This window comes from Ictidomys tridecemlineatus, chromosome 4 (assembly GCF_052094955.1).
Source record: "Ictidomys tridecemlineatus isolate mIctTri1 chromosome 4, mIctTri1.hap1, whole genome shotgun sequence".
Lineage (NCBI taxonomy): Eukaryota > Metazoa > Chordata > Mammalia > Rodentia > Sciuridae > Ictidomys > Ictidomys tridecemlineatus.
In genome coordinates this window covers 8610548-8636485 of record NC_135480.1, presented here as the reverse complement: position 1 = coordinate 8636485, position 25938 = coordinate 8610548, and the positions used below count along the sequence as shown (strand labels likewise).

General features: G+C 48.5%; 1 protein-coding gene across 11 annotated transcripts in view; it reads left to right on the top strand.

The window, feature by feature from the left end:
• Positions 1-25938, top strand: part of Mark2 (microtubule affinity regulating kinase 2) — a 61618-nt gene that overhangs the window by 25509 nt on the left and 10171 nt on the right. For 9 of the 11 annotated variants that reach the window (XM_078045772.1, XM_040284181.2, XM_013362022.2 and 6 more), the window contains exons 2-8: positions 20600-20779; positions 21012-21065; positions 24191-24239; positions 24551-24616; positions 24704-24774; positions 24918-24974; positions 25672-25908. In XM_078045772.1, the coding sequence (XP_077901898.1) occupies positions 20645-20779; positions 21012-21065; positions 24191-24239; positions 24551-24616; positions 24704-24774; positions 24918-24974; positions 25672-25908 (669 nt within the window). In that variant the 5' untranslated portion in view covers positions 20600-20644. Of the gene's footprint in view, positions 1-3227; positions 3318-15643; positions 16034-20599; positions 20780-21011; positions 21066-24190; positions 24240-24550; positions 24617-24703; positions 24775-24917; positions 24975-25671; positions 25909-25938 lie in introns of those variants that run through there. The other 2 variants (XM_013362018.4, XM_078045771.1) reach the window with 2 other exon arrangements.

The window sequence follows — 25938 nt, the reverse complement described above, 5'->3', positions numbered from 1 at the left end:
AAAAGGGGAAAAAATAACTCTGAGGAAGTCAGGTATGAGGTTTTTCAGGACCATGTTGGGTAGGGCAGGAGTAAGAAAGATGATCATTTTCTCCTTTCTTTAGTCCCTGTGGTCTTCGTGTAAAAGCTCCATCTGACTTCTCTATCTCCCGTTCTGAACCCATGAAGAAGGCACCAGCTGGCAGGGTAGTTGCAAGAAGGACCTGTTAGACTGGTCTGCTTGGGTTTCCTCCCCTCCCCCAGCTGGGCACAGAGACTGAAACTGCTGCTCGCTTGGCTTTGCCAATTCAGTTTCTCCTCACGGATTATCTACTGGTGGCGGTCAGGTAGCTCCCCACCCAGGAGCCCTGAGGAACGGAGCTGCTATGGGAACCATGCGGGTGGGGGCAGGTGCCAGCCTTAGGTGTGCCGCTCACCCCACCAGGGGCTGCGCCTACTCAGCTGCTCATAAGAAGGTTGCAGAGCCCTGGGGCCTGTGGGAACTAGACTGTGTCTGCATGGTTCCTTTCACAGCACCTTGTGGCCATGTTCCTGGTGTTCAGAGAGGCTGGGAAGGGCCAGTAGCTTGTAAATGGAGTAATTGAAGATGGGGCTGGGAGGTTCTTCCCTAGGGCATCCTAGGTTAGGGTTGTCTGTTTGCAAGGTGTGCAACTTCTGGAGTTGTCACTTAGGTTATCTTTAAAATTTTCATCCTAGGCAAGGTTTTCCAGTGTGGGAGCCCTATGTCCAAGATATGTTAGGTGATGTTTACTTACGCAGTAAGACTTTTAGGCAGGTTGACTTGACGTAAGCCAAGGTCAGGAAGTGGTTTTCAGGACTTGCAGCCCATGCTCACTTCCTGCTGTGGTCTTGGGGACAGGACTGGAAGGCTTGTGAGCCCAGAGGTACTGAGAGCCCTCGCATCCACACAGGACAGACCCTTACAGCTTGTCTTAGTCCCCACATTCTCAGTGTGGAAACAGGTCCCAAGAGGGTAGATGACTTGTTCAAGGTTACATAACTTGTTTGGGTAGAGCTAGGTCTAGAATAGATCTCCCTTGGGACCCTTGGCACTATGCCCCCATTACCCACACTTCAGAGGCAGTTGTGTTGCTTAAATGGCCTGGGTGGGGACTACCTGTAGGCCTCATGGAGAAGCAAACTGGGAAGGGACAGCTGGAAGAACAGCAGGCCCCAGCTGCACACACCAGAGATGAGCTCTGAAATCCTGCCAGAGATTGTGTCCATTAAGGCCCCAGAAAACCCTAGGGAATGGATTTAAGACAGAGGACACCCAGCACTCTAGCCCTAGCTCACACTGAAGGGGTCACATGGAGCAGGGCTGTATCAAGAACTAAGGGGCGAGAAGCCTCTCTGAACAAAGCAGGAAAACCCTGACCCTATGACCTTCCAGCATGTCTTAGGGATGCATTTCTGGAGAGACTGAGGTGCCAGGCACTGAATTTGAGCACAATGACAGAGAAAAAATTGAGTCTTGGAAATTCCCCTGAGGTTGTGGTCAGTCTTGTTGAATGGTGAGCCACATAGCCACCAAATGTCAGGAAGGCCACTGAGCAGCAGTGGCGTCCTGAGTGGGAGATCACTTGGAGGGGCACACTAGAGACCCATGAACTGAGCTGGGTGGGTGGTTGGGTGGAGCTGGGAAAGCTTCCTGGAGAAAGTGAGATCTGGGTGGGGGTTGTGGCTCAGCAGCAGAGTGTTCGCTTGATCCTCAGCACCACATAAAAGTAGATAAATAAAGGTATTGTGTCCAACTACAACTAAAAAATAAATATTAAGAAAAGAGCCTCACATGCACAGGGTTCAATCCTCAGCACCATTAAAAAAAAAAAAAAAAGATCTACAGAGAGGCTTACCAGGAAGAGAAAAGGGAGTGGATGGTCCCAGAAGGTGGGAGGCTACAGCAAAGACCTGGAGGTCTGTGAGAACATTCTACATTCAAAGACAAATGTCTGGAACCCAGCTGCAGGCAGAAAAGATAGCAGCCAGGTCACAGTGCCGTTGTAGAGATAGTCCAGGAACCTGTGGGTCTAGAGCGCAATCAGTTTTACATACACACATAGGTAGACATATGAACAGTTGTGATGTGGAGAGGTTTTTTTTGTTTTATTTTGTTTTGTTTGGTAAAGACGTACTTTGTATATAAAACCATTGCTTCCTGTTCCCAGGGCTGGGTGCCCTGTGTAGAGGAGGCTTGGTGCACCCTCCACTGCAGTAGTGCCGTGTTGTAGAGTAAGAAGGACTGGTTTTTCTGTGCAGGTGTCCTGGCAGGGGACGTATGGCTGTGGATTTGGCTTTGCAGCAGGGTTGGCCTGGCACACTGGGGCTGTATCAAGCCCAGGGGTCAGAACTGCTTTCCCTTTTCTCACGGGGGAGTGACTCACAGAACTTTTCTGCCACTGGAGGTTCTGCAAGCTTCTCAGGCAGCCTGTGAAGGAGGCCCATGGTAGCAGTTGGTAAGAAAGAAGAAGTACTTCATGGCCACCACTTCTGAAGAACATTTGTCTCGCTAAACAGCACCTCTCTGTGGCAGCCTTGGACTCTGTGCTGGCAAAGAGAGGCACCCTCCCCTCCCTGTGGGAAGCCATCATCTCTGGCTTCTGCTCTACCCCTGGCCATAGACTGAATTGCACAATACAGCCCGTGAGAGTCCTGCTCTCCTGTCATTGGCAGTCAGTGGCACAAGTGCTCCGAATAACAGACCTTAACTGCTAGGATTGTTGAAGTGCTCCACACGGCAGGGGTCAGGGCACAGCAGCAAAGCATGTGAAATTGACCTAAGGTTAGAATGTGACTGTCCGGCTGGGAGAAGCTTCACAGGACCGCATTTTACTTCTCACTGCATAGACTGTCTCTCTCCCACCAGGGATGAATCCTGTTCCATGCTAGTCTTTTTTTTTTTAAACTGTTTCCCTTTTTGCCTTTCCCAGAGACCATACACCTGCCCTTCTCCTGTTGTATTCTAGTTATGATAGGAGTACCATTCAGAGTTCTTGGCAGGAAACCAACCTCTTCTACCCCAGTTGGTTCCCCCTCCTTTCGCCAGCTTGTTTGATGTGCACATTCCCCAGAGTTCTCCTTATGCAGCTGGTTGGCTCTGTAGTGGCCAGAGATTGGAGCTCCTGCAGTGGAATCCAGCTGCTTCCCTCCTGGGCTTTAGAGGCGGGGCTTGAAAGTAGAGAATCATAATCTCCCTTCCTCCTCCTCCCCCTACCCCCATGCTGCCAGGCAAACTGGAGTGACCAGCTCTGAGTGGGGACTCAGCCTGCCTCACTGCTCTGCATGACAACAGCGATCTGGAGGAAGATTAATGGATGTGTGAGTATGTGGACGCTGAACTTCATTACCAACTCTGTGTGCACATTATGAGAGCCACAGAGGCTTGCCCTGTGTGGCAGGTATGGACTCATTTTGATATTAGTGGAGGCAAGGGATCCTTAGGGGAGATGGTGACCCAGCCAGGTGTCTGCCAGGCCTGCCCAAGGCCTATCCCTGATCTTCAGGAGAGCTGTGTGGGTGGGTGGGTGATATGGGAAGTGTATTCTTGGAATTCCTTTCAGCGCCCCCATTACCACCCCAGCAAAGCCAGGTTCTTTAGTTCCTAAGCTGGGAACTTTCATTCCTGACTTACCTCCTTTAGTTTATTTAGCATGGATTCATCTTCCTCTCAACAGGATTGTGGGTAGAAGGTTAGAAAAGCAGTAGCTGGAGAGGGAGCCCAGGTTCCCCTTCAGCTGGTTAGAGGAGGGGCAGCACCACAGCCTTCAACCATTCTCTGGCTCCCCACAGGACATCCTCTTGCTCTGAGGCTGGAGTGCCTAAGGCAGTGGTAACAGCCAGGCTTGCTGAGTGGGGAGGCTGTGACAAATGGTTTTACAGAGGAGCAGGGGAGAGAGTCTGATTTCACAGAGCCAAAGGCCAGCTTCTGTAGGCTTAGCTGTTAGAGCCAAGACTCAGGTGCTGGTGCCTTTTACTCATCCCTCCTGTGTCTTTGGCTGTCATTGCCAGGTTGACCTGCTGCTTAACCCTCTCTGCCCTGGAGCTGGACCTAAAGGCGGTTTTTTCCTTCCCAGTTCTGACATGAGAGAGAGGCTGTGGCTCAGTGGTAGAGCACTGGCCTAGTATGCAACAAACAAAAACCAGTTCTGAAGTTCGCTCAGGCAAGAAATGGTCATGGAAAATATTGTTTTGGTAGTTTCGCTATTGGTCAGGAGTTTAGATATCTCAGAACTTTCTCTATCCAAACATACAATCAAAACATTCCCAGTGATTTGGCTGAAGCAGGAGGATCGCAAGTTCAGAGCCAGCCTCAGCAACTTGGGTTCTAAGTAATTTAGTGAGACCCTGTCTCAACAAAAATAAAAATTAAAGGGCTGGGGATGTGGCTCAGTGATTAAGCGCCCCTAGGTATAATCCCTAGTACCAAAATAAACCCCTCTTTCTCCTGAGGCTGTAGCTTGTGGTAAAACACATGTCTAGCACATGTGAGGCCCCCAGCACCACAAAGAAGACAAAATGTCCTTCCTTTTTAAGCCCTGTACATGTATGTCTTGGTAGGCCAGGAGGGTGTTGCTTTACTATTCCTTGAATTTAGGGCTTTTTAGGGACTCTCTGTTGCCCATTTCCCTTAGTCTCCCCTCACACCCAAGCCCCCAAACATAAACCTTTCATACAAAGAACATTGGAAAAATTAAGCAGTGCCTCAAGGTCACTTGGTCATAAGTGGTATTTGGCATAGGGAGCTGGTTTGGCATTTAGTGAGTGATTTCTACTTTATATTTGAGCAAAAGATTTTTTGGCAGGAGGCCTCTCTGCTCTGTTCCCAATGCTGTCCTGTGCACAAGGTTTGCCCCCTCCCCTCCTTTGACAGGTTGTTTTAATCCTCTTGCCTATAAACAAGTGCAGCGGAACGTGTCAGCCCAGTTCATATGACTGGTTATCTCTTCACAGGGTAACCAGCATCAGCGTTAGATACCGTAGCCACTTGACAGAGTAGAGCTCTCAGGTTAAAGGGGGCGATGCCAGGCAAGCCTGGGTCTGCCAAGGAACGGAAACAGGAGGGTGTGATTCCTTAGTGAGGACCACGCGTGAAAAGTGAGTGTCCACGAAGCAGGACTTTAAACTGTGGGAAGATGAGGGTTTCGTTCCTTCTAGGTTTTGTTTTCCTGAATTCTTAGTTTGGGCATCTCATTTATCTCTCTTCTATTCTTTGACTCTCTCCAGGGGCCTAGGACATGCAGCTGTCTCAAGAAACTGCTTCTGAGACAGATGCCTGCTAGTTCATGGGAGACAAAATCCAAAACCCCAAATCCCCTCTCCCCCAAACAGTGAGCCTGTTATGTTGTGTGAAGGACAGCTGGCAAGTCCCAGGTTGGGTTTTCACCACCACCATCACTCCCCGCCGCGCCCCCTACATGCACACACGCCTCCTCCTCTCACAGCTGAAGTGGCAGCCTGAGCTTTAGTAAGTGTATGAGGTGCACTTGTTCTGGTCCACTGCACAAACGTGTGTCTGAAACACATTTCCTACTGTGACTGCTGATTTACACAGCTTCTAGGTCTGTATATCTAGAACGTCCAGGCAGGATTGCTAACGCTTGGTACCTGGGGAGCCGAGGTGTGCTCTTGTCTTTTCCTGGGGTGGGATGTGTATGTTTAAAGTGCTTTTTAGGGGCTCAAGTTGAGGCTCAGTGGTAGAGCACTTGCCCAGCATGTATGAAGCACTGGGTTCAATTCTCAGCACCACAGATAAATAAACGAATAAAATAGAAGTCCACCAACATCTAAAAAATATTTTTAAAAAACAAAAATAAAGTGCTTTTTATCTGAGGCAAGTGAAGTGGCCTTTTATGGAAGGGATAAAGCAATTGAGCCGCTGGAACCTTTTCTGGCTCTGTTAAGAAACTCAAGTCCATGTCTGAGCCATGGAGGAGAGGACTAGAACTTGACCTTTGACCAAAGAACTCTCTTGGGCCAGTTTGAGAAGATGCATCTCTTTTTAGAAATGCAGAGTATTTGTGGCAAGTTCCAGTTAAAGCCTTCCAGACTGTATCTTCTGGAAACCTACCGAGTCAGGAAAGTATATAGAATTACTAGCAGGCATGTCGTGAGTAGTTGATACTCGCAGGCATTGTTCTAAGTGCTTTGAGTGGTATTGATTATTTGCTAATTTCTGATTTTACTTCTGTTTTCAAGACTTGGTAGAGACCCCCTTATTCTTGTGGGGTTCTTTGTCCTTGGTGGTTATCAGGGACTAAAATGGGCAACAGTACAGTTAGCAATTACCCCCTGCTGCCCAGCCGGGTTCTGATTGGAGGTGTTCTGGGTGGGTTTTTCCTTCATGGCTGGATTTAAGTCACCATGCCTGTTGCCAATTAGAGCTGCCCTTTAGAGTTTGATGGGAGTGGAGGAGATATGCATTCTTCTTGTAGCCCTCCTTTCTTCCCTGCCCTTGTTGAGTGAATTCAGAGGTGGAAAGCTGCAGACTTGGCTGCCTGCCTCCTTCAGAATAACCAGCATTCTCTTGTAAGGCCTAAAAGTGGCCCCCTTCCTCCCCAGCACCACCTGTTAATTGGTAGTTCTAATTCCTGCGGGCTTCCACCAGCACATGAGCTAATCTTCACCAAAGAGTGCTATTGTCATGTTCCTGTCACAGAGGTCAGAAAGCCCAGAACCCAGGTCTGCCAGCTGCCCTGGCCAGGGCTGAGCTGGCCCTTCTCTGGACCATTCTCTTCCCTTGGAAACTAGTGTATTCACGCTATCTTCCTACGGGCTCTGAAAAGATGAATTAACATGCAAAAGTGTTTTTAAGCTGGGTATGGTGGCACAGCTCAGGAGACTAAGGCAAGGGGTTTCCAAGTTAGGAGGTCAGCCTCCACAGCTTACTGAATGAAAAAGGACTGGGAGTATCACCCAGGGGCATCCCTGGGTCAAACTCCAGAACTGGGGGAAAAAAAAAAAAAAGTTTTTTAAGAAGACACTTATAATAGAAGATGGCTTTCATCTAGTTTGCTATACTCTTGCTCTCAGACCAAAAGTACAAACAGCCAGGGCCCCCTGAAGCAAAACTTTTGTTGCTGCCATTAATTGAACAACAGTGTTCCTAGGGTGCAACAGTGCATCCTAGGCCTAGAGCCATAAGCTTACACACACTGGGTCTCACTGAAAAGTTCAGGCTTTCCAGTCGTTTCCTCACTGCTGACAGATGAACCTTCTCCCGTTTATGGGGCAAGTGAGCCAAGGTGCCCAGTCAGGCCATGACCACTTAGTGACAGGACCCAGCATTCTCTGCCTTGAGCTGCAGTGGTGGCAGGCCTGGGAAGGGAGATCGGAGGCACCTCTCCTGCTTCTTCAGTAGGCAGTCGGGAAGCCAGCTCTGAAAAGCACTGGCCATTGTGTTGGGACACTGGCCCTTATGTTAGGACACCAGTGCAGGCTCCCTTCTCTCCAGCAAGAGATTACCCTCTCTGGTCTTCCTTCGCTAGCCCTCTCTCCTGGAAGGCAGCACCCATTCAACTGTCTTTCCTGCAGCCTCAGCTTCCCCTTCACCTGAATTCACGCCTCCTCCAGTCCAGTCTCCTACTTTACTGCAAGCTCCAGCCACCCCAAGTGCTTTGAAGCCCTCATGTTCAAGTCCTCACCCAGAGTTTGGAGGTTAGGGAACCCCAGTGTCTGCTGCCCTTGGTGCTTAGAGAACAAAGATATTTTCCAGGGTTCCAAGTTCAACTATTATTTAGCTTTTTTTTTTCTTTTTACTTATACATGACAGAATGTATTTTGACATGTCATATGTACTACATGGAGTATTAACTTCACAGTCTTGTTGGTTGTACATGATGTGGAATGAACACTGGTCGTGTATTCATATATGAACATAGGAAAGTGATGTCCAGTTCATTCTACAGTCTTTCCCATTCTCATCCCTCTTACCTTCCCTTCACTCCTTCCCCCTCAATCTGGTGAACCTCCACACACACACACACCCCACCTATTGTGAGTCAGCATCTGCATATCAGAGAAAACATTTGGCCTTTGGTTTTTTAGGGAGAATTGGCTTATTTCACTTAGCATTTCATCCTTCTTTATAGCTGAGTAATATTCCATGTGTATATGTACCACATTTTCTTTATCCATTCATCTGTTAAAGGACACCATATCTTAGCTATTGTGAATTGAGCTGCTGTTGACATTGATGTGGCACATCGCTATAGTATACTGATTTTAAATCCTTTGAGTATATGCCAAGGAGAGGGATAACTGGGTCAAATGGTGGTTCCATTCCAAGTTTTCTGAGGAATCTCCATACTGCTTTCCAAAGTGTTTGCACCAATTTGCGGTTCTACCAGCATTATGTAAGAGTACCTTTTCCCCCACATTCTCACCAAGAGTTATTGTTACTATTACTTGTTTCTTTTTTTTTTTTTTTAAAGAGAGAGTGAGAGAGGAGAGAGAGAGAGAGAGAGAGAGAGAGAATTTTTTTAAATATTTATTTTTTAGTTCTCGGCGGACACAACATCTTTGTTGGTATGTGGTGCTGAGGATCGAACCCGGGCCGCACGCATGCCAGGCGAGCGCGCTACCGCCTGAGCCACATCCCCAGCCCTATTACTTGTTTCTTGATAATTGCCATTCTGACTGGAGTGCGATGAGATCTCAGTGTAGTTTTAATCCGCATTTCTCTAATTGCTAGGGATGTTGAACATTTTTTCATACATTTGTTGACCGTAATTCTTTTTTTGTGAAGTTATCTGTTAAGCTCCTTTGCCTGTTTATTGATTGAGTTATTATTATTATTATTATTATTATTATTATTATTATTATTATTTGGTATAAATTTTTTTGTGTTCTTTAAGCTCTATCTGAGGTGCAGGTAGCAAAGATTTTCTCCCTCTGTATAGGCACTCTGGTTACGTTTTTTTGTTGTTTTTTTTTTAAGAGAGAGAGAGAAAGAATTTTTTAATATTTATTTTTTTGTTTTCGGCGGACACAACATGTTTATTTATATGTGGTGCTGAGGATGGAACCCAGGCCGCACGCATGCCAGGCGAGCGCGCTACCGCTTGAGCCACATCCCCAGCCCTGGTTATGTTCTTGACTGTTTCCTTTGCTACATCACTTAACTTCAAGTATAGTTCATATACCACTTAGATCCAGTGGCAGACCCTTGTGGGCTGACCTGAAACACGATCACCATCAATAAGACATTTCTATGAAAAATAGTTCTTTCAGAAGGAAACTTTTTTCTTTTTTCCCTGGTGCTGGGGCTGGAATCCAGGGCCTGTGCGAGCTGGGCAGGCGCTCTACCCCTGAGCTGCACCCTAGAAGGGAACTTCTGGTAAGTAGGGGGTTTCTTGAGGAAACCTGGCAGCAGATTTGCATGTGCTTGTGGAAGTGTTTTGCACTTTGTAGTCCTAACACCATCTAGCTCACAAGTAAGTCGTGTTAGATGTCAAATGGCAAAGCGGAAAAGAAACACCTCTCTTCTGCCCAGGGCAGTTGCTGGGGGGTTGCAAATACTTGTGATGGCACCGAAAGATAGGTCTGCCTTCCAGCTGATGAGCCATGGTCCCGTAGCCTCATCCTATAGCTCAGGACCCTCTATGGGTTGACTGTGAACTGCTGCAGGAAGCAGACAGCACTTCTGCCCACCAGCGGGAGCAGCCCAGTGTGACTTTGCTTCTGGAAAAAGCAGCCAGTTGGATATTTAATGGTCACTTGGTGGAGCAGCCACACTGCTGAAAGCTTGGTCTGATAGGGGCAGTTGTGAGGCCAGGGTGGTGGGAATACCCTTGGCGGTTTCTGTTGGTTTTTTTCTTACTGGCACTCTACCTCTGACCATGATGACTTCTAGAGCAGCAAACTTTGTCCCAGTGTTCTTTCTGACATTTATTCTTCCTTCTTCAACTTCTTTGAACCTGGAGGAGTAGGAGGCAGTAGTTTTTTCCTCTTCCATGGGAAGATGCAGTGGAAAGAGGCGCATGTCTTATTCAGCACCTTCCAGCGGCCACTGGAACTGGACAGGAGCAGGAAGGCCTGCTTCCCAGCCTGGGGATGGCTTTGCTCCTCAGCATAAAGGCATCAAGGAAACCACATCTGCAGGACAGGAACAAAGGGTTAAACCTACACCCAGGTAGAAAGGCTGTTGCATAAATGCTGAGAGGTTTTTTTTTTTTTTTTAAGATCTCGTGCTTCTTTTTTACTTTTGTGTTGGCAAAAACCCCAGGAGAAGATGGGAGACTCTGGGAGGAGATGATTATGCTAGTGAGTCAACTGAGCTCCCAGCTGCCGTTTTTAGTTCCATTGCTTTGCTGTAACTGGAGGCAATTTGGGAAGGTGGGGGCAGGGTAGAAATGCTGTTTTGTGCAGCAGGACAGGAGACAGGTGTGTATTGGTGAGTTTTTTGGCCTCCTAGGATTGACAGGGCCTTACGGTCAGCACATTGGTTCAAGAGGGAATCATTAAAGCATGGTTGTCAGTGTGGTAGATGGTAAATAAATGTCTTCAGCGAGCCTGATACGAGTCATGATCACTTAGCTGATGAGTAACTTTTGGAATGGCTCAAGTTGCATTGCATTCTAGAAACAACACACAATGGTTTTTTGTTGTTGTTGTTGTAGCTTTTTTTTAAAATATTCTTTTTAGTTGTATATGGACACAGTACCTTTATTGGTTTATCTTTATGTGATGCTGGCGGTCAAACCCAGTGCCTCATGCATGCTAGGCAAGTGCTCTACCACAACCCTGGCCCCACACAATGGTTTTGATGGCAAAGCAGTGCCAGGGCTAAAAGTAGAGAGGCAGAGAAAAAAACTATCTATCACTGAACTACATCCCAGTCCTTTTTAATTTTTATTTATTTATTTAAAAAATATTTTTTAGTTGCCAATGGATTTTTTTCTACTTTATTTATTTATATGTGGTGCTGAGGATCGAACCCAGAGCCTCATACATGCCAGGTAAGCACTCTATCACACTGAGCCACAACCCCGGTCCACTTTATTTTTTATTTTGAGAGAGGGTCTTGCTAAGTTTGCAGAGGCTGGCCTTGAACTTGGGATAGCCTGCATCAGCCTCCTCCTGAGTCTCTGAGATTACAGGTGTGCACCACTGCACCTAGCAGGCCTGGGTTTCATTGAGGGGGCATCAGGAGGCAGGTAGGGTGGGCCCTGTTGGTCCCCAACTATGCCAGTATTCTAAGTCTCTCTTCAGTTTCCTTTGGTGAGTACCTTTCATCCAGGGGATTATGGGACTCACTGTCTACTTGAATGTCGTGTATGTACACTGATGGGGGTTTTGGGTTCCAGAGACCATCATGAAGATACCTCAACATGTTTTCTTTTTTAACATTTTTTTTAGTTGTAGATGGACACAGTATTATTTATTTTTATTTTGTGCTGAGGATCGAATCCAGTGCCTCACACATGCAAGGCAAGCACTCTACCACTGAGCTACAGCCCCAGCCTCCCCAACATGTTTTCTTATTCATTCATTCATACACATTTATTTGATCAGTACTTGATTAAATACTGCACTAGGAGTCCTTCTGGGTCACAAATAAGACAGACCAAGTTTCCCTCTCTTTGACAGTAACCAACCAACTTCTAAGGCAACAGTGCCCTGAAAGGGGAAATTGGTTTCGTGGCAAGTTTTGATCTTCCTTCCTCTGCCTTTTTCTTCTGGGGTCAGGAGAAAGCAACTTTAAGGATCAAAAAGTTGAACCTGTGAATATATTAACTTGGGCCAGCCAGGTGTGGGCACTGTTGGGCAATAAGGGCATATGTAGGTGAGTGAGACACTGGCTCTGACCCTTCAGAGAAGGAGGGAGTTAAGGTTGTGGGGACAGTAAATGTAGTATGCTGGGAGAGTCCAGAGAAGGCAGTCACACTCCTAGAAAATATGTGAATTTGGAATAAACAAAGAGAAGAGGGTTTGCTTAACCCGATCCCTTAAAAGAAGGCTTCATGGACTGGAGTTGTGGCTCAGTGATAGAGTGCTTGCCTCACACGCGTGAGGCACTGGGTTCGTTTCTCAGCACCACATAAAAATAAATAAAATATATTGTGTCCATCTATTAAAAAAAAAAAAAGACAGCATCATGTACTAGATAGTGCACTTCTCCCCAGTGCAAGTGCACCTCCATAATGTGTCCCTACATGGCAGCCAGAGTGAGTGGAGCTGCATCCCACCACAGATCTAGCTTCACAGTGACCCCTTCCCTGCTGTGCCACACAGCTGCCCAGTACACAGCAGCAGGGGTCGGGGTGGAAGCCCAGAGTGCAGAAAATACACCCAAAACAAACTGCTCAGCTAGGCTAGCAGGAGGCCCAGGCACCTCAGGTGCACTGGTTAGAATGCATGCATTCCCCCAGTTCCCTGTGAAGTGAGCCAGACCTTAGGCTGCAGACTGCCTTCTGCCTCCCCCCACCACCCCCATCCCCCAGAGCCCTGGGCTGCTGGCAGGCTGGCTCTCCTGTGATATGGAGGAACTTGCTGGTCTCCATGGTTACTGTAACCCACTGGTATGGGAGGAGCCAAATGAAGTGCAAGGCTGGCAATGTGAGCTTCCCCCAGCCCTTGGCACCATGTGGTACTGGTATGTCGGCTGTTTCTTGGACCTTTTTTGAGAGGAAGAAGTTAAGGAACTAACAAGGAAAGGAAGGACCTGGGTGGGAACTATCAGGACAACCTTCATCCTCCTTGGACAAAACAGTGCAGTGGCATGAAACCTGCTCATTCATACATGCCTCTTGGCAGGAGGGCTTCATGTTAGGAAAAAGGGTCCTCTTTGCCTGACAGCTCAGCCATGGCAGGAATTTGACTTTTCCTTGTTCTAGGAGGAAGACCATGGCCGTGCAAATCAGCTTAGTGGCACTGATACTTGTAGTCACTACGGTTCTTTGAGATGTAGAACAGAAGTGAACAGAGGCAATAGGAAACATCAAGACATTCCTGAGCATCAGGCATTGTGGATAAGCACATGGGTGCTCTCATTTAACCTTCACTTTGGTCCTAGGAAATGGGTATAGCTGGTATCTTCATGTTCCAAATCAGAGGAGTAAAGTAATCTTGCTCAGGTACAACCAGCTAACAAGTAGCCTGGCAGCACTTGCTCTCAGGCTGTCTGCCTGCCAGCCCACCTCCCCGCCAGCCCACCTCCCCTTGAACAGCAGTGGAGACTACAGATGTCCTTTCTGTAGTTCCCCTCTTCTGAGTCTCAGAGGCAGGCATCAGTTCTCACTCAACTTTGCAGCTGACCCCTGTCTGTAGAAGTAGGTGCTCAACAGAGTCTTGCTGGATCAAAAGTAGTTGGGGCTAGCTATATAACTCAGTTGGTAGAGTGTTGCCTTGTGTGTACAAGGCCCTGGGGTCAATCCTCAGCACCCAAAAAAAAAAAAAAAAAGTATTTGGAGAGAGACAGAAACAGGACTGCAGTGAGCACATTCTCAGGGATGAGGTGATGCTAGAATCTTCTGAAGCCCTGGGTGCTCAATAGATATGCTGTTTGGGGCTAAGGCTGTAGCTCAGTGGCAGAGCACTTGCCTAGCATGTGTGAGACACTGGGTTCGATCCTTAGCGCCACATAAAAGTAAATAAAATAAAGGCATTCTGTCCATCTATAACTACAAAAAGTTTTTAAGATATGCTGTTTTAAAAGGAGCCCAACATTTCCCATGGCTCTGGGATCCAAGACTGAGGCAGGCTGTTGCACTGTGGCTTCCAGGCATGAAGGGCGAGAACTGGAGTTCTCTGTTTTCTGACTTCTTGCTAGTTCCACCTGCTTTTCCCTGATAGCCTCTGGCTTTTGCTGTGGGGCTTCTAGTCAGGGTTTGAGGCGTGCTCTTTCACTGGTCTCCTTGCCCAGGTCTGAGGATTGTGGCTAAGAGGGCAAAAAGGATAGCCAACAATCTAATCATTGGCATAAGTTGCAGACTCTGCTGCTGTCCCTTACCTGGTGACATCCACCCTGGCTGAAAAAAGGGAGATTTCTTTGAAGCTTTGCATAGTTCCAGCTTCCTGCTACAATGGGATATTAAGGGAATGTGGATGTTCTCAGTTAATTTGGGAGGCTTTTTTTTTTTTTTTTGGTACTAGGAATTGAACCCAGGTTGAACCACTTAACTACATCTCCAACTCTCTTTAATTTTTATTTTGAGACAGGGTCTCACTAAGTCTCTTAAGACCTCACTAAGTTGCTGAGGCTGGCCTTAAACCTGCCATCCTCTAGCTTCAGCCTGCTGAGACGCTGAGATTACAGGTGTGTACCACTGCACCCTGCTCCTTTGGTTTATTGATTTCTTCCAGTTGAGAGTGACAGTTGCTCAGGATCAAAGGATGCAAGGAAGCCTCCTGGATACAGTGAAGGAGTGAGAGAGATTTGAAAAGCTGAGGGTTTCCACAGCCAATACCTTTTCATCTGATCTACCCTACCTCTCCATAACCTCTCTTTGAAGTCAGTTCTTGCTACTTCCTCAAGTTCACGAAACCCCTTACTGTCTCCCACACATAGGACTGGGGAAACAATCCTTCTGTCACATTGCAAAACCCTAGGGACTGGAAAAACCAAGTTGTGTGATACTTCTCTGGCTTTTAAGTTTGCCAGTTAATGAAAGGCCAGGTGGTCCCAGGCCAACCTGAGTTCGGGATCCAGTGTAAACCATGACTCCCCTGGGATCAGGGTCTATTGGCGAGGGGTAGGAGGAGGAAGGCTTGCTGTGGGACCATCTGGATAAATTCCCTAAAGCCAGACTCATTCCTGGTCCAATGGAACCCTTTTTTCCTGTCGCTCCAGGCACTTTACTAAGCTTCTATCTTCTCCTTCAGCTAGTCTGTAGGAGCCAGTCTTACTTTTTGGGAGAGTCTTACTTTTTGGGAGAGGTACGCAAAAAAACAAATACAGGGGTAGGGATTGTAGCTCAGTGGTAGAGCACTTATTTAGCATGTGTGAGGCTCAGTGTCCCTAACAGGATGTTTTTTTGTGGGGCGAGTCTGGGTTGGTAACTAGAGACTTGGAGATGAGCAGAAACCTAAGGATAGACTTCCAGAAGCAGGGTTGGAAGGAACTTAGGAGGAACATTTGGATTGTTCCAACCTGAGTGTAATCTAGGATTAAGACTGTTTATTATTCCCAATTTATCGAAAAAGGCATGTAAACCTAAACCTCCAAGGGGCTTCGCAGTGTCCTCAAACCCCTGATATAATCTCTAAAATACTTAATACTTGGTATCCAAGCAGGGTGTGCATTTTTATAAAGCTAAATGCTGTGTTGTTTGGAAGTGGGAGGCTCATCTGCCACTGGGGGCTTGCTGGCTCTGCTGCAACCCCGAGGGAGGCTTGCCGACCTCGCCAAGGTTGCCCGCTGGGCCAGCACATGTGAGTCACACATAGCCTTCCTGGCCATGTTTGAGGCCTTGTTAAAATGCTGTGCCCCTACGCAGGTCCCACCTGCTGCAGGTGAGATAAGGGCTTTATGATTGCCCTGGCTGAAGGGAGTCTCCTCCTCACCCTCTCCAGCTGTTACCCAGCAGAACACCTAGGGAGGGTGGGGCAGTCCACTTCCGGGGAGGGAGGAAGGGGGAGGGGATAAGGAAGTTGGATCTAAACCCGCCTCTTTCTCTGTCGCCCTTCCTGCCCTGTCTCTCCTGCCCCTCTCCTCCCATTCTGATCTTGGAGCACTGGCCCAGAACTGCACACCTTCCTGACCACCAGACCCTGGTCTTCCAGAAGCCCCAGGCTTTGTCCCCGTTGCTCTCCTTGCCAAACCACACTCTCTCTGCTAGTGGTGGTTTCGGTTGCAACACATACCAGGTTCCCAGGCAGGAGCCACTCAGCCTGGCTGCTTTACTCCTTTTCACTGAGGAGGTGGTGGAAGGTGTCGCCTGCTCCGGCTGAGTAAGGGTGGCTGGCTGAACAGGCAGCCCCCGCCCTGGGCCTGGCTCTTCTCGGCCTCTGTACTTTGCCCTCGCTGCCTGACAGGTTCTGCTGTGGGCTGTACTGAATGGAAGTCGCCGATAATCTTTGTCCCTTTCTCCGACCGGGTATGTTTCCCCCTTTTTACCTCTGAGACTCCTCTCCTCTCCCCTCCCTCCTACATGAAGCAAGGGTCTCTCAGGAATTGCTTAGTAGAGCCAGGCACCAGCATGGAGTGAGTGGTAGGAGTCACTGGAAGGGTGTCCCAGTGTAGTGTTGAAGAGATGTGTGACTAGGAAAGGAAAGTCTCCTCTGAGTTTGCATCTGTGGGGCAGATGGAGGCCTGGAAGGTGAGCTGCAACAGAGAGGCACTCGGAAGCTATGGTGAGGGCCAGCTGGGATCTCAGGCCAGTGCCCAGGGGACGTTTTTCTTCACTGTGCCTGGCCTTGTTCCACCTCTGGCTGAGGAGACCCTGCCTGTCACCTCTTCCAGCCCTGGAGAAACCTCAGAACATTTGAGGCCAGCCCTCCATGCTGAGTCCCAGAGCATAGTTTCTAGAGGGGAGAACTGTTGGTGGGAGCTTCCAGCATTCGTGCAGGGGGCCCTGCCTACCTGAGTCAGTGCCCAGCCTCTCAGGGTGGAGGCTCTTCCGGGCAAGCCTGGCAACGCGCCTAAGGCAGGTTCTCAGCTCCCAAGCTGAAGGGCTCTAGCAAACTGTGGATCTAAGACTCTTCTCTTACCCTTAGTGCCCTGCCTTCTATCCTCTGTTTGATTGCAGGCCCCAAGTTGTTTTCGCCTCACTTCTGTAGGATCAGGCCTGCTGAGTAATAGTAATGGGTCTACCTTGGTTCCACATACTGCCTTGCAGGGGAAATCCCTTATTTCTGAAGTCTTTTTGGGAGCGTTGGGGGTCTCCCTGGGATAGATGTAGATATAGGCCAGAGCTTTGGGGTGTCTGATGTTGTACATCCTACTGTGAGCAGGGAGTTGGTGGTAAAAGGGAGACCAGGGCTTTAGCCAGATCCTGTTTCTTTGGCCTACAAGGGCAGATAGGCCTCAGCCTGCCACCCCGTTGGTGAGATCCAGAGCCAAGATGAATGGGCCTTGTCTGAATCATAGAAGGGAAACTCCATAATAGCCACCTGCAGCTTGCCTCCTCTTCACCCTTCAGAGCAGCAGTGGAGGCAAGGAAGTTGCCTCGCCTGGGGCCTTGGCCCAAGCAAGAAGCATTGTCAGTGGGAAACTCCTTTCTCTATTCCCATCTTCTCCTTTCTCTCCTTCCTCCTGGTGGACTCTTGCTTACCCTGTCCTACATCCTTGCTACAGGAAACATCCTGCTGCATAAAAGAGACATGATGAGAAGAATTGAGTATTTTGAGTCCCAACAGTTAGGTGGCTCAGGCCTGAAAAGGGAATTGGTGACTCTGGAATAGGGAGTCAAAGCCCACCCCATGTGAGTGTCTGGTTCCCTCCTGTCTTATGAAGGCCACAGGTGCTGGGATGGAGGATAGCACATGCTCAGCCTGGACCAGTCTCCCAGGTAGAAGGCCCCTTGGTATCTCTGATGGCCTGCAGCCACCTTACCAGTACTTGGCTTAGATGTAGACATTTGTAGACAGACAGACATTGGCTTAATGGACAATAACATTTGGTTTTTTGTTTTTTTTTTTAAGAATTTTTTTAGTTGTAGATGGATATAATACCTTTATTTTGTTTGTTTACTTTTTTTTTTTTTTAAATGTGATGCTGAGGATCGAACCCAGTGCCTCACACATGCTAGGTGAGCGCTCTACCACTGAGCCACAACCCCAGCCCTTTGTTTGCTTTTATTCGGCATTGGATAAAGCATTTTAGATGGATTTTCTCATCTACCTATGAGAAGTAGGGAATGTTTTATTTCTTTTTTATGAGATAAGAAAACTTGGGCTGGGGATGTGGCTCAAGCGGTAGCGCGCTCGCCTGGCATGCGTGCAGCCTGGGTTCGATCCTCAGCACCACATACAAACAAAGATGTTGTGTCCGCCGAAAACTAAAAAATAAATATTAAAATTCTCTCTCTCTCTCTCTCTCTCAAAAAAGAGAGAGAGATAAGAAAACTAAAGCTAGTAGGTAGGAGAACCAGTACTTAAATCTAGTTTTGTTGGTCTGTGGAACTCCTTAGAACCCAGTAGATTACCTCACAGATGAGTGGAAACACCCATGGGTCATCTTTTGAGTGATTTCCCCCCAAACTCCCACCTCTTGCATCCTTACCTTCTTCTTAAGGATGATGTTAATGAAGTTAACACATTAAGTGGCAGCTAGGATTTGAACTCTGGCAGTTGACCTCTGGTATCTACACTCTTAACCTTAACCAATAAGGAAGAGGGTGGGTGGCGAGTACCACTTATGGTTGTTGATGGTTCTTTTTTTTTTTTTTTTTTTTTTTAAGTTACTTTCACATTTGTTGTTTTTTTTTTTTTGTTTTTTTTTTAAGAGAGAGAGAGGGTTTTAATATTTATTTATTTTAGTTCTCGGCGGACACAACATCTTTGTTGGTATGTGGTGCTGAGGATCAAACCTGGGTCACACGCATGCCAGGCGAGCGCGCTACCGCTTGAGCCACATCCCCAGCCCTGTTGATGGTTCTTGAAGTCCAGCATGTAGCCAAAGCTGAGGGGGATGCTGTCCTGCTGTGCCACAAAGACAAGCTCCAGGGCCAAAATCACCAAGATGGATGGACAGGGCGGGCTTGGATGGGCGTGGCGTTCCCGGCTTTGCCCCATCCCTGGTAGATGCCAAGTCCCTATTTCAGGTTCAGGCTTGGAGGCTGTCAGGCTCCTGCTGCCTTTGGCTGTGCCCTCAGAAAAACAGTGTAACCAGAAACCCAGAAAGTACATTAGAAGCTGCCAAGGAAGCTTTCCCACCCATCTTCCTCTCGTGAGAGCTGAAACAGAAGGAAAGTTTCTGTTGTTGGCTCCCTGGAAGTGGGACAGGGGCACTGAAAGTCCAGCAGCTTGTTGGGGAGGATGAGGCTGAGAAGTGGTAGGCCCTGGAGGCTGGGCCTTCAGACCTGCTGGATGGGCTGAGTATCCTTCAAAGGAAACACCCCACTTGACACCAGCAGGACCTACAACTGCCCTTGTCTCCAGGAGGTGGGAACCCCGGAGTTCCTTAGGAAGGGAGAAAGCAGGCATGTGAGAATCTGGTCATCTAGCTGGACTCAAGACTTGGGGTACGGGGAGAATCATAGACCAAAAAACTCTGCAGCTGAATGGACAGACGGAAAGGATCGGTGTCTTCATGGGGAGACGTAGCAGAGAGGGCCATGGAGGCAAAAAGGGACTCTTTTGGTCTGTCAAGAGCCCCTGCTTCACAGTTTGCCATGTGCATAGGGTCTTTTCTCCTTCAAGGGGCTTCTGGGATCTGCTCAGGGAGCTCAAAAACATAGCCCACTTGCTGCATAGAGTGGTGCAGCAACTGGGACAGCTGAGGCAGGAGGATCCCAAGGGCTGGGATGTAGCTCAATGGAAGAGCACCCCACATGTACTAGGCAAAGACCCTCTGTTGACAGATTGGCAAGCAGGGCCAGTCAGAATCAGGTACTTGTTATTTTTCTATCTATCGAGCTAGCAAATGCCTTGCAGTTCCTTGGGTTGTAGCAAGTCATGCTTTTTCTCTGTGGTTTTAAAGTATTCACTTGGAGCCAGGTGGGGCCAGGGAAGGAAGAACTTGACTCACACGTTTCTGATCACCCTATTAACCTCAGTCTCTGAAGTTTCTAAAGTAGCTCCAAAAGGATCTGGAATGAGGCTCTGGCACCAAGTGATTTGGGGCTCAAGATAGGAATTAGACCAGACTCTTTCTTTTCTCCTTTTATTTATTTAATTTTGGGGGATTGAACCCAGAGCTGCTTAACCACTAAGCATCCACATCCCGAGCCCTTTTTATTTTTTATTTTGAGATAGGGTCTCACTAAGTTGCTTAGGGCCTTGTTAAGTTGCTGAGGCTGGCCTCGAACTTGCCATCCTCCTTCCTCAGCCTCCTGATTCACTGGGGTTACAGGTGTTACTCCACTGTGCCCAGCTGAACCATAATGCTGTTTTATATTGTCTTATTATATTTGTATTCATGTTCAGAGCCAACTTCTGCTGCCATGCTTGGACCCAGTTATTCAGTTCATTTGTTGTGCAAGGATTCATTTAGTATCAACCGTAGTTCAGTCTCTCTAAGTGCTGGGATCTATCAGTGAAGAAAATAGATATGCAGGCCCTCATGGGTCTCTCTTCTCACTGAGAGCCACAACGAATAAATGTAAAGTATAAAGTGATAAAGGGGTTGGGTGTCAGTGAAGACTTTGAAGCAGTTCTGCTCATGCTGCACCTGTGACTTTGGATGCGGTGATCTTCTCTTATGAACAGGACAGTAGGAGGCCATGTCTTCTACCTGAGGCAGAGGAGCTGCTGGGCTATTGCTGGGGCCTCAGTAGCACCCATGCTGGATCAGCTCTGTTCCCTGGGATCTTGGCTGTGCTTTATGCCATGCTCCTTTGGACTGAAGGCTGGCCGCCATGTCCTCCCCTCCTCCCTTTCTCCCTGCCTATCAGCCCCTTGGAGTCTGCCCCCGCCTCTTATGTCTCTTGAAGAGAGCTGAGGGCAGAGGTCTAGGGAATCTGAAGGTTAGTGTGTAAAGGTATGTCTGTTTCTCCCTGCAGCCCACCTTGGGACACCTTGATTCCAAGCCCAGCAGTAAGTCCAACATGCTGCGGGGCCGCAACTCAGCCACCTCTGCTGACGAGCAGCCCCATATTGGCAACTACCGACTCCTCAAGACCATTGGCAAGGGTAACTTCGCCAAGGTGAAGTTGGCCCGGCACATCCTGACTGGGAAAGAGGTGAGCACTGGGCTAGGGGTATGGCAGCAGCTCCCATCCTATCGACACTCCACAGGTAGTGGGGGGACACCAGCAGCCAGCCTCTTGTTTATCAGGCCGAAATGAGATCTGACTGAGGTGCTAAGAACTGAGGGATGAAAAGGAGCAGGAAATACAAAGGAGGAAGTAGAATCAGGTCCTAGGCTTAGCCTGGTCAAAGAAGTGATCTTGGGCTTTGTTGTCTCATGTTCAGGTAGCTGTGAAGATCATCGACAAGACTCAACTGAATTCCTCCAGCCTCCAAAAAGTAAGCACCAGCTCCTCCTCTCCCTTTCCAAGCTTCTCTCAGGGCTCAGTGATCTACTGGCTCCATTTGGATTCCTACTTTAAGTCCTCTGGCAATTCCTCTGTGTCCACCACCCACCCCACGTGGCCCTGCTCTCCAGGACTTTGCTCAGATCTCCTGGGTGGGCCTACTGGCCTCAGGCACTGGCTCTTCTGCAGTCTTTCTGCCCCTTTCCAGCCACTAGGCCCACCTGTCTCATCTACTTCCTATACCTTGTTCTCTTCTGGCCTGTGGCCAGCCCTGTGCAAAAACACGTGTTTACAGCATTACTAGAAACACACACAAGCTACTCCAGCCTGGAGGAATTCAGGAGACTGGCTCTAGAAGTATAGGGTAAAGAGGCAGGGAACCTGGCAGTGTGTTCTCTGCCAGCTCTATTTCAGAGTGTGAATATGGAAGACTAGAAGTTTTAGAAGTTGGACTGTAGTTCTGAGTCCCTGACAAGGTGTTCAGAATAAAGAGAGGTACTTCCAATTTGCCTTCTCACCTCTAGGCTCACTGTGCTAAATGTCACAAGTGATTTGCACATGGGTTTTTGTTTGTTTGTTTGTTAATATTTTTTAGTTGTTGATGTACCTTTATTTTTTATTTATTTATATGTGGTGCTGAGTGCCTCACACATGCCAGGCAAGTGCTCTGCCGCTGAGCCACAACCCCAGCCTCTGCACATAGTTTTTGCTGGAGAAGGTTGAACTTTTCTTTCACTCATTTAACAGTGGGAAACTGAAGTCCTCCATGTGTAATGGAGGAATCCCCCAGCAGTAACACAAACCCTCTACCCAAGGAACTTTAGAGTGTGGTAGAAGTAAGAAAGGAAAGGGAGACTTTGTTTCGCAGAGGGGAACAGCTTGCCAGTGACTGGTTACCCTAGAACTGGAAACTGCCTGTCTTCCCTTCCTGGGCTCTAGCAGTTAAGAGAAGGAGGAGGCGCCTCTCTAGCTCCATAAAAGTTGTCCCTATTTAGATCTGTCAAGCTTCATTTGGGCCCTTCTGTAGCTGACCCTGACTCAGATTTTCTGACCAGAACCTGGTTCTTTATATCTTGTGGCCAGTGGAGTTTTTCTATTCTTTCTTTCTTTCTTTTTTTTTTAACATTTGTTTTATTTATGTATTTTTATGTGGTGCTGAGGATTGAACCCAGGGCCTCACAGCGTTCTACTGCTGAGCCACAACCCCAGCCCTGAGTTTTTCTTTTCGTGAGCACATTGTGGTAATTTTTTTTTCTTTTTTTGTGCTGGTGATTGAATTCAGGGTTGCAAGCACTCTACCAACTGAGCTCTATCCCTAGCCCCACATTGTGGTAATTGAGCCAGGTAGGAGGGTGACTCCACGAGAAGTGTCAGGCGAAGTGGTATGAAGAGGCTCAGGACTAGGGGCCGGGGACTGTTATGGAGGGCAGTGCTCCTGGAACTATGGTAGATGGCACGAGTTCCTGATAAGCTGACAGCTGGAACCAAGGTGTCCCCTGAAGGGTTTGGCTCAAAGGAAACACTGCTGTCTCACCAGGGCTTCCCTGCTTATTACAGGAGGATGGGAAGAAGGACTGGTGTTTATTTTATTTTGGTATTGGGGATTGAATCCAAGGGTACTTTACCACTGAGCTATATCCCCAGCCTTATTTTTTGTTTTTGTTTTTTGAGACAGAGTCTCACCATATTGCTGAGACTAGCCTTGAACTTGTAATCCTTCTGCATGTAAGCCTTCTGGGTTGCTGGGATTATAGGTGTGCACCACTGTGCCCAGCTCCCCCTTTTTTTTTTTTTTTTTTTTTTTTTTTGAGACTAAGGTCTCAAAGGTCTCACTAAGTTGCTTAGGGTCTCACTAAATTGCTGAAGCTGGCTTTAAACTTCTCATCCTCCTGCCTCGGCCTCCGGGAGTCACTGTGATTACAAGTATGTACCAGCCACCCAGCTCCCAAATCATCCTTTAAATTTGATCTTAGCAGTGATCTCTAAAGCATCAAGAAGATAGCACCTTCAGGGTCTGGGCAAGCCCAGAAAACTCCAGTCTCAGGAGATTGCTGCTTCCAGGCCAGGAGGGTGTCCTCACGGGAAGAATCCTGGCTGCTGGTTCTGGGCCCCATTACAGTGCTGCTCCCCATTACTGCTCCTGAGGGGAGTCTAGGATTCTTTGCTTTTTCATCTACAGTAATTGTTGAATCTGGGAAGGAAGCAAGAAAAACCTGGAGCCTAACAAAGAGGGAGCCGATAAGGTTCAGGTTCCTACAGATTAGAAAGGCACTTGCCTCTTTTCCTTTCTCATTAATGTTCACTTTATCCTATAAATTGTATTATGGATTAGGGCTCCAGACAACCCCCACCCCAAATCATAAAACCAAAAACAACTGGTTCTGTTCTTTGTGCAAGTGGTGAAGCCTAGAAGTTACCAAAAAACTCCACCTCCGATTCTCTGGCCCCCGCAGGGAGGAAGGAGTTCATTTCTGTCATCTTTCTTTATGGAAATGTATGGTTTGGAGCCCCTGATTTTGTTTCACAAAGAGAGCGTGAGTGTGTGGAGGTGGATTTGATTAAAATTGGCATCAGCTATATATAGGAGTGGCTTCTTCTATCACCACCCCAGAGGCCCGGGAGAGAAGGCCTATCCCCCAATGCAGGCCCTCTGACTTCTCCAAGCTTAAAGAAGATGGGTGCCCCTCGAGCTCCACCCCATCACTGGGCCTGCTGGGGCATGTCTGGTCACTGAACTGGGGAAGGAGTGCTATGCTGAGGATTCACTTGCACTGGCTCATGGTCCCCAACAGAACTCCTCAGCCAGACCCAGCTATAGTCTTAGGGCTGGATTTGGGCAGATGTAGAAGGGGAGCCACTGGCTCATCCAATTCTGAAGCAGCCTGGGGTGGCAGGTCAGCAGAGGCCAGCCTTCTTTCACCCCTGCCTCCCAGCTGCAGGAAGCCACAGTGAGCCAGAACACTGCCCTGTTTCTTTCTCCTTGCCTGGCTTTGTTGTGGTTGTTGTTGGAGTTTTTTTGTTGTTGTTTTGGGGAAAAATTCCTAGAATGGGCTCTGTTTGGAGGGATCTGAGGAGAGAAAGGGAAGCAGGCATGACCCCTGGTGTTTTCTCTTCTAGCTCTTCCGTGAAGTGAGAATAATGAAGGTTCTGAATCATCCCAACATAGGTGAGGAGCAGCCGCCATTCCCCTCCTCTTCCCTCTTAGCCAGGCCACACTTGGCAGTGGAGTCCTTCCTACCGGTGGCACTGCCTTCTGGAGACTGTAGGCCTCCAGGGTGTCAAGGAACCCTCAGGGGAGGCTCAGCTCCACGTCCAGCTTTACCCCTGGCATACTGGCTGGTCTTAGTAGTTTGACTTGTCCAGACGAGGGGAGACTGGAAGTAGGAACCTCCATCCGTCCCATGCCCCTGGACATTCTGAGCTTAGCATGTGGCCCTGCTCCCTGTCTAATTCTAGGCTTGGCCTTTTCTCTTGTAGTTAAGTTATTTGAAGTGATCGAGACTGAGAAGACACTGTACCTTGTCATGGAGTACGCCAGCGGCGGTAGGTGTGGAACCACCCCTTCCTGTTGTGCTCCTGCCTCTCTCAACCCTAATGGGCTCTCACTGGGCTTTTGCCCATCTCTTTCAGGAGAGGTCTTTGATTACTTAGTGGCTCATGGCAGGATGAAAGAAAAAGAGGCTCGAGCCAAATTCCGCCAGGTGGGTGTGCCTCCCTCTGTGGGCCGACCGCTGCCTTTTGGGGTTTGACATACAAGGAAGAGCTGCCCAGCTGAAAGTGCCTCCACCAACCCTGTGGCCCACTCTCAGACCCCCCTGGACTGACCCTTCTTCCTTCCTTTCAGATAGTGTCTGCTGTGCAGTACTGTCACCAGAAGTTCATTGTTCATAGAGACCTAAAGGTGAGTCACGTTCTCCTCTCCTGTGCCTTGGAGTAGAGCTGGGTGTTCCCCCTCTTTCTTCAGTGAAATTGCTGTCAGTGCCATCAGGCCCTGTGTATTCAGGAAACTGCGAGAAGCCCCTAGGATTGGCTCTGACAGAGGCCTTGTGCCTGGACTCAGCCCCCCATTGCAGAGGCAGCAGGGGTCTCTGCCCTTTCTGAGCTCCCAGGCATGACTGTAGCACTACAGGCTCTCCTGATCCTTTAGGCGGCCTGGCAGCTGCCCAGGGGAACAGTGAGTGTTCCACAGTGGTGTCATAGCTGCTTTGCAGGCACGCACACACACACACACACCCACCGTCTCTGTTACCAGGGTACTTGAGTTTGAGACTACCTGTGAACCCCCTGGCCGCTGAGTCCTCGCAAACATGACGTGACTGTGAATCCTAGGCCTGACTGACCCTGAAGCTTTGTGCTGCTCCCAGGGTCTTGAGGCTGTGGCTCCCAGCTCTACCTTGGCTGCCTGTGTGAGGGGTGGCCTGCATGCCTTCCTCCTGCCCAGCCTGCTCATGCTGTCTGAAGCCCTGCCCTGGAGTTGGTGAAGAAAGTTCTGAGAGTGGAGACGACTTCCCGTTGGGTCTCCCTCCCCTCAGCTCCTGCTGCGCAGTGCCTCGCTGTGATCTACTTGGTGTCCTGACATTTTCCATCTCACCTCCCAGGCAGAAAACCTGCTCTTGGATGCAGATATGAACATCAAGATTGCGGACTTTGGCTTCAGCAATGAATTCACCTTTGGGAACAAACTGGATACCTTCTGTGGCAGTCCCCCTTATGCTGCCCCAGAACTCTTCCAGGGCAAAAAATATGATGGACCCGAGGTGGACGTGTGGAGCCTGGGAGTCATTCTCTACACACTGGTCAGCGGATCTCTGCCTTTTGATGGACAGAACCTCAAGGTGGAGTGATGTCAGGCTTAGATCATTTTT